Here is a 15,413-nt window from a genome sequence, read left to right as displayed (position 1 = left end):
GCTTCCGGGCTCACCTTAGATGGAGGACCTCCCACACCAGGAGCAGAGTGGGGCTCTCCAGGTGGTTCTATTTTTCCTGAAGCATTTCGATGAGTGATCCTTATCTAGATTTTGCTTGCTTGCTGCAAGTTCCGGGGCTTGAACTCAGGGCCTCTTGCTCTACTTGGCTTTTTCATTTAAGACTGGTGCTCTACCACTTGAGTCACACCTCTATGTCCAGCTTTTTGCTGGTTAGACGTATGGCTGGCTTTGAACCCTTTGAATCCTCAGCTCTCAGCCTCCTGAGTAGCTAGGATTATAGGCACCCAAGTCCAGCCAGATCTTTTTATTTTTTTGTCTGTCGTGGGGCCTGAACTCTGGGCCTGGGCGCTGTCCCTCAGCTCTTCAGCTCAAGGCTAGTGCTCTACCACTTGAGCCACTGCACCACTTCTGGCTTTTTTCTGCTTATGTGGTGCTGAGGAATGGAACCCAGGGCCTCATGCATGCAAGGCAAGTACTCTACTACTGAGCCACCTTCCCAGCCCCCAGATCTTTTAAAAAGAGGGCTTGGAGCCTGAAGCCTCTCAGATCACTCACCTGCATGTCAGATGCCTGTGACAGCGAACGGGACCAGCGTCTCAGCAGCCCCCAGGGCCTGCCCATAGCCGGTGCCCACAGCCAGTGCACATAGCAATGGCCGTGCCCATAAGCCCCTAGCCAGTGCCTGTAGCGCAGGCATCTCCTGCGGGGTTGGGGTCGGGAGGAGGGGAGCGCGGCCACTTGGGGAGGTAGGAGAACCCCCCCTCTGTGTCCCAGCGGGGCCCGCGGGTAGAGGCCGTGGGGTCAGAAGCCTTTTCTCCCTCCATCAGTGGGATGCACCTGTCGTCAGATCTGGATTTCAATCCAGATTCATCAACCTGGACACGTCAGTGGCTTTCTTTGGACTTTGTATCCCTCACCCTCCCTAAAACACGGGGCGCTGGATCAAGTAGATCCCTCCTAGCTCTTTCTCCCAAGGTTTCAGAAAGAGAAAGCTGGACAGACAGGACCCTGTCGGTGCAGAGGGCGGCGGTGCGGGTTCCTGCAGCTCCGTGCTGACCGCACGCGTCCGCTGCGCGGCGACGGCGCCGCGGGGAGGCGCCCCGCAGACAGTCGGGGGCTCCACCGCGTCCGCCCCTCGTTGCCTCCCCTTCCCCCGCTTCACCCCTGGCTTGCTCGGGGTCCGCGGGAGAGCGTGGGGCGATCGGCCTCCAGGTGGCGCTGTGCTCCCGCACCAGAGGGACGATTACGTCATCGCAGGCCGGCCGCGGGGAGTGGCTATTCGAAGGTGTGTGTGTGTGTTTGTGTGTGTGTGTGTGTGTGTGTGTGTGTGTGTGTGTGTGTGTGTGTGTGTGTGTGTATGTGTGTGTGTGTGTGTGTGAAGGCTTGAACTCAGGGCCTGGGCGCTGTCCCTGAGCTTTTTTTTTTTCTTCTCAAGGCTGGCACTGTACCACTTGAACCACAGCTTGACTTCCAGCTTTTTGGTGGTTGATTGGAGATAAAAGGCTTTTCCTGCCCTGCTTGGCTTTAAATGGCAATCCTCAGATCTCAGCCTCCTGAGTAGCTAGGATGACAGGCGTGAGCCACTAACACTGGTCCTAAGGCTGTAAGCAACCTATCGCTAAATCTGAAGGCTCCAATAGAACTTGTACTAGGTCCTAATGCACAGTGGCCAGTTGGAATTAAGGATCAGATGAGCAGCCTAAAGCATCCAGCTCGGGGAGCTCTCCAGTAATAAGCCGTGGAGGGGCCAGCTCTGACCTGGTAAAGGCTGGGAGTCGGCAGGGTCTGTCTCCCCTCCCCCAGGCCAGCATTGCTGTGACAGAAAAGACTGTGGAAGGGAATGGAGTCAGAGCTTTTGCCTCAGCATCAGTCTGCCCTTTGATTTGGGCCAGAATTAGCCCAGCCAGCTCTCCTGCTTCATTCAGAGGTGCCAGGACTGTAATGTGCAGCTACTGAGGCAAATGGGGGTGGGGGAGGAGGGTGGGACAGGAAAACTTATACGTGATCCAGTCCTAAGGTGGAAGCTTTACAATGCCCGGAGAGGCACCAGACCATTCAAATCAGTTGAGTAAAAAATAGGCTTTTTTTTTTTGGTGCCAGGGATGGGACCCAGGACCTCCCATAGGTGAGGCACATATGAGCTACACCCCCCCTCCCCAGCCCAAAACATGCCTTTTTTGTTGTTCAGATCCTGGGGCTTGAACTCAGTGCCTGGATGCTATCCAAGAACTTTTTAGGCCAGGACTCTACCACTTGAGCCACAGCTCCACTTGCAGCTTTTTGGCTTTTTGGTGGTTAATTTGAGATAAGAGTCTTATGGTCTTTCCTACCCTTTGAATCCTGATCCTCCGATCTCAGTCTTCTGAGTAACTAGGATTGCATGCATAAGCACTGGTGCCTAACCAACGCATCTTTTCGATGTATGCCCGGTGGTGGATGTGCTGAGCCTGTCAGGCCAGAAGTTTGGTCCGCAGCTGGCGCAGGCTGCAGATGCTTGGACACCTCTGGCCCCACGACTCCCAGTGTAGCAGTCTTGGCCTGGAACTGTTGTGAGCGGCTGGGCTGGCCCCGACCCACAGTAGGAAGAGTCACAGAATGAGCAACCCCTGGCCATTCCTAATATAGCCATCTGCGGGCCCCACGCTTTGTCCTGCACTGTCACCCGCCATCCCAAGGCCGTGTCCCCTACTCTGCCCTGTCACCCCCACAAACTGGTACATGAGCAGGACTGGGAGAGGCCTGGTCTGGGGGAAAAGGGCATCTACTCGAGGGCTTTCCCATTCTGTGCTTCTGGTGGAAAGGAACTGATAGGTGGTGGATTGCGTGGCCACTTCAGATAGTTTGGCAGAGAACCCTCTAGGGAGCCCAGGGCAAGATTCAGGACCAAAAGCGCAGGACAGAGGTGAGGCACAGGTACTCGCAGCTAAGAGTTTGTATATATTATCAAAATCTTATGGAAAAACAGATACATAGCTATTTATACAACAGCAGGTGGGTGTGAAGAAAATGTCTGCTTTGGCATCAAACCTTCCAGTCCAGCTGCTGTCCGTCCCGTCTGGAACCCATTCTTCACCAGGTACTGTCTGCCCAGACCAGCTACTCATTATGCGGGTACCCCCAGTCCCTCCTGCTCTGCCCTCTGGATCCCCAGCAGGCCTACCACCCCTTGCCACAGTCCCACAGAGTGCCACCCTCCCTGCAGCTTTGCCCCAAGGGCTCCACAGAGGCCTGAATCCTGGCCCTGGAAAGGCAAGGGCTGGGTAGGTGTGTGGTCTCTGGGGGACGTCTCTGTGAGATCAGAGGCCTTTTGCAGTGTGCCAGTCACCCGGGCCCTGAGACGTGCCATTTTCTCCGTGATGATGGAGGACTCCCCATATCCAGAATCCTCAGCTCCAGGTGTCAAAGCAACTGTTGGAGAGTCTCAGAGACAAGAAAAGGAAAATAAGCAGAGATGAGGCGTCCTGAGTGGCCCAGGCCTGGCAGCAGGTCAGCCAGGGTGGGGTGGGCAGGGTCTGTGCAGCCCTGGGATGTGAGCCTGGGCGGTCATGGCCTTGGCACCAGTGCCTAGCAGCCTGGCCCTACTGTAGCAGCTTGGGCACCTCCACCTGTGGGACAAAGCAGAGGTGAGTTAGTGCAGGGGTTTTGGCAGGGAGCCTCTGGTCCCTGCAGGACCCACCACGCCCCTTTCAGGAAGGCGCCCCCTGCAGGCAGCTCAATGGCATCTGGGGGGGATGGAGGCATGAGGTGTTTGACACTGAAGGTGCATTCCCTTTTTCTTATAGACTAGACCTCACTATGTGGTCCCTGGAATCACAAATGAGGCTGTCCTTTGTCTCTGCATGTCAATGAAGTGTGTGGTGGGTAGGGCAGGGCGTCTAGTCAGATGGAGAAATGACCCCAAACACTCTGTCAAGTGGGGCTTCAGGGAGCTAGTGGCTATGAAAATACAATGTCTAGGGAGGGTCATGTGTTCATGGCCCTGGGTAGGGAACAGATTCTCCAGTTAGAAGCAGTGTTTCACACCTGTAATCCCAGCTACCTGGGAGGTGGAGATTAGGAGGATTGCAATTTGAGAGGCCTGGATAAAATCTTAGTGGGAGGGCTGGAAGTATGGCTCAGTGGTACAGCATCTGCCTAGTGTGAGGCCCTGAGCTCAAACCCAAGAACTACCAAGTAAAACAAAGAAAAACCATACCTAGTATCTTAATATGGAGGATGAGGGAGAGAGAGTCTGATCAACCATATCTGGACACGTTCAAATACCCCCCCCCCCCGTACAGTTAACAGATACTAACTGGAGGAGAATGATGCAAAGGATGATACTGATCAAAATGGGCTTGGACTGGGATGTAGCTTGGTGGCAAAGTGCTTGCCTAGCAAATATAATATCCTGGGTTTGATTCCCCAGTACCAAAAAAGAAAAGACAAAAAACATACAGGGCTGGGAATGTGGCTTAGTGGTAGGGCACTTGCCCAGCATGCATGAAGCCCTGGGCTTGATTCCTCAGAACCGCATAAACAGAAAAGGCCAGAAGTAGTGCTGTGGCTCAAGTGGTAGAGTGCTAGCCTTGAACAAAAGAAGCTCAGGGACAGTGCCCAGGCCCTGACTTCAAGCCCCACACTGAGAAAAAAAAAACAGTTAAAAAATGCACTGTCTTTATAACTTCTGGAATTGAAATCCTTTTGTACAACTACATAATAATAATAAATCTCTTAATAATAAATCTCTTGTGACAAATGTAACATGTGACATTGCATCATAGAGCTCAATGCGCCCTGAATAAAATAAGATTAAGTGCTTCTTCAATGAAAAAAAAATGAGTGCCTATAATCCTAGCTCTTCAGGAAGCTGAGATCTGAGGATCAAGGTTTGGAGCCAGCCCAGGCAGAAAAGCCTGTGAAACTCTTATTTCCAATTAATCACCAAAAGGCCAGAAGTGGAGCTGTGGCTCAACTGGTAGAGAGGAAGCCTTGAGTGAAAAGCTAAGGAATAATGCCCAGGCCCTGAGATCAAGCCCCAATACTGTCTCTCACACACACACAAGGAAGGAGGGAGGGAGGGAAGGAATGAAGGGAGGAAGGAAGGGAGGAAGGAAGGAAGGAAGGAAGGAAGGAAGGAAGGAAGGAAAGGAGTCAGGGCATCAGAGAGGGAGGGAGGGAGGAAGAGGAGGCAGGGAGGGAGGAAGGAATTGGTGAGACCCCAATCTCACTCAGTACAGGCCAGTCTTGTCTCTCGGTGTGGTCTGCCAGAGGCAGGAGGAGGATGGCGCTGGCCTGAAAGGCCCTGGGTGCCTGGAGGCGCCTGCTGCCCGCTACAAGCATCTCCATCTCTCCGTGGCTTTCCTTTGCAGCCCTGGCCTGTCCTTCACTCCCCGGCCACCCTGGGCCTAGGCCCGTGTCCACAAGCACTTGCCTTTTTCAGCTGCTTGAGGTTGCTGGACCTGATGGCAGCCAGGAGCTGGTCACGTGAGTTCTTCTCCTGGGCAGGGAGGCCTTTGTCCCCCATCTTCCTCTGGGTAGCTGGTGACAGTGAGTTCTTCAGGTTCTCCATGATAAGAGGAGGTGCCAAGGGAGGGGGAGGAGGGGGCGGGGCGGCGGGAGCACCCCCTTTCTTGGGTGAGTTCTTTGGAGTGGGCTTTGGAGATGGCTGGGGTGAAGGCTTCGGGGAGCCTTTGGCCAGGACCCCCGCTTTGGGTACCTCCAGCCGATCCTTCTTCTCCCCGCCCGCTTCCTGGGCCTGCCTTTGCTCTTGCAGCCGCTTCTGCCTCTGCTTGTCCATGTTGCGGCTGAGCAGGTTGGTGACGGTCATCCGGGGCCCAGCCAGCTCAAAATGGTAGCCCAGCTTGAGCAGGGTGGTGTTTTCCTTGAGCAGTTTGGCGATCTCCATCTCCGTCTTGCCCCCGCAGATGTGCCTCTGGTTGTGGAAGCGCAGCTCGGTGAGCGTGTTGTTCTGCAGGAGGGCGCGGAAGATGGCCAGGATGCCTTTGCCTGTGATGTGATTGGAGTCCAGGTTGAGGCTGGTGATGGTCTTGTTGGCCTTGAGCATGATGGCGATGGCAAAGGCCACGTGGTCATCAGCTCGCGTGTTGGCCAAGGCAAACACCTTGACCACAGTGTTGAACTCCAGGGCTTCGGTGAAGCGCACCAGGATCTCGTTGGTGATGCAGTCTGAGTTGTTCACGTTCACCTCCGTCATGTCTGGGTCGTTATTCTTCACTTTCTCGAGCGGCTCATCAAATATGCTGGGCGCTGCCTCCTCCTCTGGCCTCCCCCCCGCACTGGGGGGCTGCCTCTCCGTTGCTTTGGTCTTCTTCTCTTCCTTGGCCTCCTTTTCATGTGGGGGTTCGTCCTTCTGGACTTTTCCATGCTCCTCTTTGGGATCTCTGTCCTCACTTCCTCTTTGTACCCCTTCGCCCTCCTTCTTCGTGTCTGTGCCTGTGCCGGCCCTTTTCATCTTCTTGTCTTCTTGTCTGGTGTCCTTGTTCTGACTCTCCCCTGCAGCCATCTTGCTGTCCTCTTTCTTGACTGCTTCCTTTGCGTCTTCTCTCTTCCTGTCCAGGTTGGTGCTCCCTTTCTTCTCCTCTTCCTTCCTTGCAGTCACTGGCGTCGTCCTGTCTTCTCCTCTCCCATCCTTCCCGGCCTCCTTCTTGTCCACCGCGGCCCTGACCCGGCCCTTGTCGATGCCCCTGATCACCTTCTCCTCCTTAGCCTTCTCCCCACTTCTGCCATCAGCTTCCTCGTGGTCTCTGGAGAAGCTTTTCTTTAAGACGCCCCTTTTTGGCTCCTTTCCCAGATCTGAGTCCCGCTTGGGGCCCAGGGCCTTTCTGTTGGCATCTCTGCCCCTTTCCTCTCCGTTCTTGGCATCTGCCTTGCTCCCCGCTTGCTTGCTTTCCTAAGAAGTCAGAAAAGAAAAATAAACATGCAGAGCTGGCCACAGAGGGAGAGGAAAGGGTATGGAGAGCAGTGGGAGAGGCTCTGGAATCTCCAAAGGACATTTGGCCTGGGGAGAGTGACGGCATGTCTCCAGTGCCGACAGCCAGCCAGCAGTGTGGTTCTGGCTGCAGAACGGGCTGACATCAGACTCACGACCTCAGGCTCATGTGATGCCAAAGGAGCACCTATAGATAGGGAGGCCGCAGACCCTGTCCTGAGCATGCTCAGATCCCAGTTGCCCTTCCTTGTCATTGGTGAGGACCGCTTCCCACAGTGCCCTGCTGGGGCTTGAACTCAGGGCCTAGTGCTCACACTTTGTTTTTCTGCTCAAGGCTGGCACTCTACCACTTGAGCCACACCTCTGTGTCCAGGTTTGTTTGTTTTTGTCAGTTGTGGGGCTTGAACTCTGGGCCTGAGTGCTGTCCCTCAGCAATTCAGCTCAAGGCTAGCACACTACCACGTGAACCATAGTACCACTTCCAGTTTTCTAGTGGATTATTGGAGATAAGAGTCACATGGACTTTCTTGCCCAGAGTGGCTTTGAACTGTGATCTTCAGATCTCAGCCTCCTGAGTAGCTAGGGTAACAGGAATGAGCCACTGGCACCTGGCCTGTGTTCAGGTTTTTACTGGTTTACCACTGAGCTACCACTCCACTTCTGGCTCTGTGCTGGTTAATTGGAGATAAAAGTCTCTCAGATTTGTGTGCCTGGGCTGACTTTAAATTGTGATCCTCAGATCTCAGTCTCCTGAGTAGCTAGGATTATAGGCGTGAACCATCAGCACCTGGTTTAATTTTGATTTTGAATAAACATTGAAACGTCAGTGACATGGTCCGCTGAGCTTTGGCACCCCTCCCTGCATCCTGGATTGTAGTAGGTACCTCAAGTCTCTCCCCTAGTTCCAGCCCTGCTGCTAAGGGGAGCCAGAGGCTCTCAGATATTGGACTTTTCTATGTCAATACTTGTTTTTTTTGTTCCAGTGCTGACAACTGAACCCAGGGCCTTGTACATGCTGGGTAAGTGCTCCAGTACCAACCTATACTTCCAACCCAGGAAAATACATTTTTCTTTTCTTTTCTTTCTTTTTTTTTTGTTTGTCGGTCATGGGACCTGAACTCTGGGCCTGGGCGCTGTCCCTCAGCTCTTCAGCTCAAGGCTAGCTCTCTACCATTTGAGCCACAGCGCCACTTCCAGCTTTTTCTGTTTATCTGGTGCTGAGGAATCGAACCCAGGGCCTCATGCATGCAAGGCAAGCACTCTATCACTGAGCCACCTACCCAGACCGGAAAATACATTTTTTCAAAGGAAGTGAAGCTAAAACAATGAAACTAAGGGTTGCTAACATTTTATTTTACCAACTAAGGATGTTTCAAATTTCTGTCTACAATAATCATAGCATTGAAATAAGAAGGAGCTGGAAATATGGTTTAGTGGTAGAGTGTTTGCCTAGCATGCATGAAGCCCTGGGCTCGATTCCTCAGCACCACATAAACAGAAAAGGCCAGAAGTGGTGCTGTGGTTCAAGTGGTAGAGACTTGAGCATAGAGAGGCTCAGGGACACAGCCCAGGCCCTGAGTTCAAGCCCCAGGACTGGCAAAAAAAAAAAAAAAAAAAAAAAGAATAAACGATGTACCATATATAAAATACGTGTCTTTTAAAATATTCACAGTGTTGTCTTATTTTTTAGTAAAAACTTTACTTAGAAGCCGGGCGCTGGTGGCTCACGCCTGTAATCCTAGCTACTCAGGAGGCTGAGATCTGAGGATCACAGTTCAAAGCCAGCCTGGGCAGGAGAAACCGTGAGACTCCTATCTCCAATAAACCACCAGAAAACCGGAAGTGGCGCTGTAGCTCAAGTGGTAGAGCGCTTGCCTTGAGCTGAAGAGCTGAGGGACAGCGCCCAGGCCCAGAGTTCAAGCCCCACAACCGACAAAAAAAAAAAACAAAAAAAAAACAAAAAAACTTTACTTAGAACGAGCCGTACTCTGTGGAGATTCCTGGAACCCAAGGTCAGCTAAAGCAAAGTTGCACATGAAACAAGGCCACCCAGCCTCGCCACAGGACCCTGCTTCTTTCTCTGATAAAGTGTGGCTGGGTACCAGTGGCTCTCGCCTGTAAACCTACCTACTCAGGAATCTGAGATCTGAGATCAAAGCCAGCCCAGGCAGGCAAGTCCAATGAGACTCTTATTTCCAATTAACCAGTAAAAAATCTGGCAGTGGAACTGTGGCTCAAGTGTTAAGAGTGCCAGCCTTGAGTGAAAAAGCTAAGGGACAGCGACCAGGCCCTGAGTCCAAGCCCCCCAGTGCCAGCAGAAAAACACCACCACCACCAAAGCCTCTTCAGTGTGAACCTCGTTTGAGAGCACTAGCTTCCTTCCTCACCAGAGCGGCAGAGGAGGCAGCAGATTGCCTAAGAGAAGATATGAGAACCTAGAGGAGGGTCAGAGAAACTGGGCTGCAGGAAGGCCCTTCTCTACAAGAAGAGGCCGTGTGAATGTCAGAAGGGTTTCTGTCAAGAGTGCCCAGTGGGGTGTGGGGAGAGGAAGGAAGAAAGGAACCGTCTGGCCCATATGGGCCTCCCTCCCTCACTGCCTTTCAGCGGGAATGAAGAGAGAGGTTGGTTGGCTCCATGGAAACAGTTTGTACCTGCTCCGCAAACACATGCCACTGGGGACCAGCCTGGGTTTATTTAGCAGAAGTCTTTGGCTCATCTGCTACAATCACAATAGGCAGCCAAGGATCCCAGGGCCTGGGAGAAAGGGCCTTGGAATGTGCCCTTCCTGCGCCTGTCCCCCAGTCCAGCTGCCCTGGTACTCACTGGAGCTGTGGTGATGGAGCAAGGGACACTCCCCATTCACTCTGGGGTTCCAGGACACTGACCCTTCAGATCACCCTGGAGCAGCAGTGGAAGTGACTTTATTATATCGAAACGAGCAGAGTATGCAAATAAAATGCAAATGAGGAAACCCATCCTATTGGATGGTGCTTTTATAATGACCTGTTCCCTTTGGCCAGGGGGTCCCCTCTCTCCTTCCACCCTATCCCGCTCAGAGCCAAGCCTGGGGAAAGCTAAGCGCTCAGGGACCAGTCTCTCCAACCCAGGCTCTAGGTGTCTGGCCTCAAACAAAGCCTCCTGCCTGGGCATCCCTTCCCCAAATGTGCCCATGTTAGAATTCCTCGGTGCACTGAGCAGCTGCCTCAGTGGCTTAGAGGGAAACTGAGACCCAGACAGTGGCCACCAACTGTACCTGGCAGGCGCAGGAAAAAACGAGCCATCCCCAGCAAGAACCAAGCCTTCCTCCCTGCCTGCCTGTCCCACACCCTTTGGACACCTGGAGGCCCCTGAGACCTACAGAGGCCCAGAGGCCAGTCCCCTCCCCTGCCTGAGCCCTGCACACCCAAGGCTCCCATTCAGATCTCCCTTCCCTCTTTCCTTCCTCTCCAAGTGGGACTGGTTTTAACCCTCTGGGGTGCAGACCCCACATCCTAACCTCTCCCCTTTGTCTTCATCCAGCCCCTCCCTCTTGGTACTTTCCCTTTGCCGGGGTCCTGGTTGGCTAGGATCAGCCAAGTATCTGTTGCTTAGGAGGTGTGCCAACCCTTTAAAAAGAACCTAATGGAAAACAGGCTGGGGTGGGAGTGGGGGAGGGGAGAAGGGCTGATTAATCATCGGTTTCCTCCAAATAGCCAGGAATGAGTGGGGCTGGGGCTGGGGCTTGCTGTAGCTCGCAGCAGAGCTCAGACCTTGCCTTAAAAGGCGAGGGAGCCCAGCATTCTCCTGGGCTGGGATTGCTGTGGAGGAGCTCCTCGCGGCACATAGCGAAGCTGCCTCCTTGGTGCTTATCTGAGAGGGAGGCCAGGCCAAGTGCTTTTTGTTTCTAGAACTCGTAGTGCATCCTGGTGACCTCCGGAGGTTATTTTTGCCTGTGTTTCTGTCTCTAGACCTTACTTGACCTTTTGTCCCTTACAGCAAAGAGGAGTTTAGGTTGGATAGAAGCAAGAACTTCCGTAGTAAGAAAGGCTTTCCGCCTCCAGGTGAGAGACTGAAGTGGCAGTAATTTTTTCTCCCCTTAGAGAAAGCCTAAGTGTTAGGGGAATCCCACAGGGGTGTTGGGGGAGTTCTGCACAAGGGTAGGGAAGGATGACATTGGAAAGCCTCTAGTGGCCTGTGACCCAGGGGGTGCCCTAGCATGAGGGTCAGAGGTGAGAAGCAGCCCTGTGGCCACACCATGGTCGTGGTGTGTGTTGGTCACACAAGTTGGGGTCTATGGCTAGTGGGGTCAGTCGGCAGAAAACACATCTCCCGTCTCACTGGAGCCTCCGGGTACCACTTCATCTGAAGTCATCGGATTACAGAGAAGATGCCATTTCACTATCTCCGCTGCCGAAGGAGGAGACAAGGCAGATGTCTATCTGAGAGAAGTCGCTGAGGACAGGGGCCAAGTCTCTGTGCTGCTGAGATCTGTCAGCTCAAGCCAGCCCGGGCATGGCCATCTTGGCCTTCTCTTCCTTTCTGTCTCATCACTAGGAGGAGGAAGAGGAGGAAAGTAAGAAGGGATGGGAAGGAGGAGAAGGAGGAAGACTAACACCCCAGCTCCAGCCCTAGGCTAGGGGCAGGGAGTTGGAGGGGGCAGGGAGTTGGGGGAGGTCTTGCAATTCTTGACTGCTTTTGGCAGACCCTCTTCCCAGGCTTTAGCAACTTGGTCCCTTCCCAGACTCTAGGCAGTGCCAGTTCTTGAGGACTGGCACTGGCCCACATCCTCTTCCCCTGGATCAAGGTTATTTCTAACAAGGCCAGGAAAATGGGTGGCACCCCCAGCCCTGCGCCCTGTGAGCAATCCTCCAGCCATCTGGCCTTCCTGGTCCTATGCTGGTTTCACAACCCAGGATTCCATTCCCCTGCTCTTCCCACAAAGCCTTCCCGGCAGAGGCCCTGGCCCCACTCCTGCTATGTCCTAGTACCAGGTACCACAGTGGCCAGTGTCACCTACCTGGACAAGGGAGAAGCTGGCCACAGGTGCCCTGGGAGAGCAGCTCTCTTCTCAGGCTGGTGTGGCGCCTGGGCTGCAGTTAGTGAGTACTTCCTCCTGTCTCCTTCCACGGGGGATGCCAGTGCTTCTATGCATTTCCAAGAAGAGGGATCTAGATTCTCCTGACAAAGTTTCTGGGAGTCACTGCTGGCTAGGGGCAGTAGCACTCCTAGGGCCCCGTCTGAGAGGGATCTAGGCACCTCGCTCCCCAGGCCTGCAGGCCACAGTTCTGAGGTTCATCTGACAGCCCTGTCAACATCATTGTCTTTAGCAAGGTCCTTCCACCCCTGTTCCTTCTGGGAAAGCTGGGAGAGTTCTAGAAATCTTCTGCTCACAGAGCCCATTGACTCTGCAGGCCGTCGGCTCGTGTGCAAACCCCAGTTTTGCCCCCCAACTAGCAAAATGCCCATAGGTGAGTTGTTTAGCACCCCTGAACCTGTTGTGTTGAGTGCAGTTAGCCCCTCCCACCTGGGGCTCCTCACAGCTCCCAAGGTCAAGCAAGACTTGGGTAGGAACTAAGCTGGTGCTGAGCTGGGCCTGTCCCTTCTCTCCCATGTGACTTCCTGTCCTCGTTGCTTAGGATCTTAGAAGGGTTTACCAGGGTGAAAGTTAACACCCAGTGGCCAATGGAACCATCTTGGTACTTTTCTGAGGGGATGAAATGCATGTCAGATACCAGACACCTACAGGAGAGGTGAGGGAGGGACAGGTTGTTTTGAGAAGGCCTCCGGTGACCCCTAGCACCCCTGTGGTGACAGAGGCAGGAAGCAGTGGTGTGGGCACAGGCACAATCCTACTGGCAGAGCCAATCAGCTGCAACTCTTGAGCCCTGCCCATCCTCTAGAGCCAGTCTACTAAGAAGGCTTGCTCATCTTCTTTTCTTTTTTTTGTCGGTCATGGGGCTTGAACTCTGGGCTTGGGCACTGTCTCTGCACTCTTCAGCGCAAGGCGAGGGCTCTACCGCTTGAGCCACAGCGCCACTTCTGGTTTTCTAGTGGTTTATTGGAGAGAAGAGTCTCATGGGCTTTCCTGCCCACTTTGAACCACGATCCTCAGATCTCAGCCTCCTGAGTAGCTAGGATGACAGGCGTGAGCCACCAGTGCCAGGCTCCTTGCTCATTTTCTAGCAGCTTCGTTCGGCAAGATGGAGGCTCAGCGTTCCATGACTCTGGGTCTTGCCCTTGCCATCTAGGGAACATGGCAGCAGGAGGGCGGGCTTGCCAGGTGTCTGTAGCAGAGGGCACTGAGGGACAAACACCCCTATGGGGTTACTGTCCTGGTTGACCCCATCTCTTTAGATTGGCCAATGACTTTGAACTTGCTAAGCAAGTGCTCTACCATAAGAGCCGTGCCCTCAGCCCATGTTGCTACCCAGAAAAGCTACACCGCCCCTTGATTAGCCACTCCCAGGTGGAAGTTCCTCAATCCCTGTCTGATGGTGGCTCAGCGTCAGGGCCTTGGCACGTCTTAGCAGCCTGCTTTTCAGTTGCCCCAGCGCTGACCATTCCCTGGGCCTTTCATGCTGGCTTCTTCTACTTCAGAGCTCCTGACTCAGGGAAAACTTAACTATTGCCCTGGCCCTGGCAGGATGAGTTGTAAGAAAGCCCTTCCACTCCCCCCTGCTAGCTGTAAGGGGCTGGTGGAGAAACTGAGGCTTGGCTGGAAAAGGGGGAAAAAAGGGGAAATAAGACTAGAGTGAGACTTTAACTTCATACCCCAGATAACCTCTCTATAAACATACTATTTGAAATGTTCCAGGGCTTATATACAAAACCCCACATATACACTGAGTTCCTGTCCACACTGGGAGTACAAGCCAGGCATGGTGGTTCGTATCTGTAATCTCAGCACTTGAGAGGCAGAAGCAGGACCCTGAGTTTGAAACCAGCACTGGCTACATGGTGAGACCCTGTGTCAAATAACAAGAGCGAGCAAACACAAAAGAATAGAGAGCCGGGCACTGGTGGCTCGTGCCTGTGATCCTAGCTCCTCCAGGAGTCCTGAGGATCATGATTCCAAGCCAGTCCAGCAGAGAATCTGCAAGACTCACTCCAGCAAAAATGCTGGATTGGAGGTGTGGCTGAATGGCTAGCCTTGAGCAAGAAAGCTGAGTGAGAGTGTGAGACTTTGGTTATTACACAAGTGCGCACGCACATGCATGCGCGCGAGCACACACACACACACACATGGCTTGGGACTCAAAATAGAATTTCTAATTTAGGACTAAGGACTCGCTCATAAGATGTGAGGGCTTTCTGGGCATCCTGGTTTTGTTTTGTTGGTGGTACTGGGGTTTGAGCTCAGAGTTTTGCTTTACCACTTGAGCCACGCCATCAACCTGTGTTGCTCTCTCCCCTCCCTTGAGGCTGGGGCATAGAGCCAGACTGAAGAGGAATCCTGATGACCACTGGGAAGATCCACCGGGGTTTCTAAGAGAAGCAAACTCTAGGCTGGAGGAAGTCCCTCCCTTTTTTCAGGGAGGTGACAGGCAGGAAGCAGAGTTGGGAGGCCCCTCCTGAAGGGATGGCAGGGGTACTGAACTGGCAGGGACAATTGGCTGATCCCTGAGGTGGGAGAGGAGTTTGGACAATGAATGCAGAGCCTCCTTGGGCCCCACCTTCTAACCTCCTTATTCCCAGGCTCCATCCTCCAACTGGGTCTTTGTACCAAGGTTAATATCTGCACCCCATTTCATCCTGCCCCACTCTCTACATCATCCATAATCAGCATAGCCATGCAGTATGGACTGCTTTGGGAAGTCACCCCCTTTTAGTGTCTATCTTCCCCACTGAATCTGAGTCATGAAGTATACTCTATTAGTCACTGACTGTCCAGCACATAGCATAGTGCCTAGTACATAGTAGCACCTAATAATTGCTGAGTGAATGAATGAGGTGTTGAGTGAATAATGTCCACTGAAGGAAGACAAATAATTAGTTTAGAATGGTGAAGATCAGGTGAGTTTACAGAATGTGAAACTGAGCACAAATGAACGGATCATAAAAAGATAGGTTGCCAATGGATCTGGTGTCTAGTGGGGAACTGTGGATTTGAAAAACTGCACCTGTTTTCTCAGCCTGGTTTCCAGAATCACCCTGCACACCCTTAGTTTGTTAGCTCTTAGGCCACAGGTACCTGGGGAGCAGGGCTGGTGGAGAGAGCGTGCTACCTGGGCAGATGGGCCTTCGAGGAAAGGAGAGGGTGTTGGATGGATATATGGGAAGAGTGGATCTTACCCCTGGGTTCTGACACTCAGCGGGACCAAGACAAAACTCTGCCGAGCTATTCACACCCTATCTAGAAGACAACAGACCCCCAAATAAAGCCCCCCCTTCTGAGCTCAGGTATCCCTGACCAGTTGGTGCCCACTGCTGTGGTCCCCTTGTCTTCTAGAACTGGGCTCAGGCCAGGCTGGCCAATGCCAGG

At 53.2% G+C, this 15,413-nt stretch overlaps 1 protein-coding gene across 1 annotated transcript in view; it reads right to left on the bottom strand.

Moving 5' to 3' along the window:
- Window positions 1-2,938: 2,938 nt before the first annotated feature.
- The window catches only part of Lmod1 (leiomodin 1), a 37,443-nt gene continuing 24,968 nt past the window's right edge, over window positions 2,939-15,413 (bottom strand). The window contains exons 2-3 of the mRNA XM_070041834.1: window positions 5,435-6,913; window positions 2,939-3,626 (exon numbers count right to left, since the gene is read on the bottom strand). Of these exons, the coding sequence (XP_069897935.1) occupies window positions 3,600-3,626; window positions 5,435-6,913 (1,506 nt within the window). The 3' untranslated portion in view covers window positions 2,939-3,599. The remainder of the gene's footprint in view (window positions 3,627-5,434; window positions 6,914-15,413) is intronic.

The sequence above is a fragment of the Dipodomys merriami genome, unplaced genomic scaffold (assembly GCF_024711535.1).
Source record: "Dipodomys merriami isolate MVZ:Mamm:240054 unplaced genomic scaffold, mDipMer1.0.p SCAF_31, whole genome shotgun sequence".
NCBI lineage: Eukaryota > Metazoa > Chordata > Mammalia > Rodentia > Heteromyidae > Dipodomys > Dipodomys merriami.
This window is presented reverse-complemented; position numbering and strand designations above follow the sequence as displayed.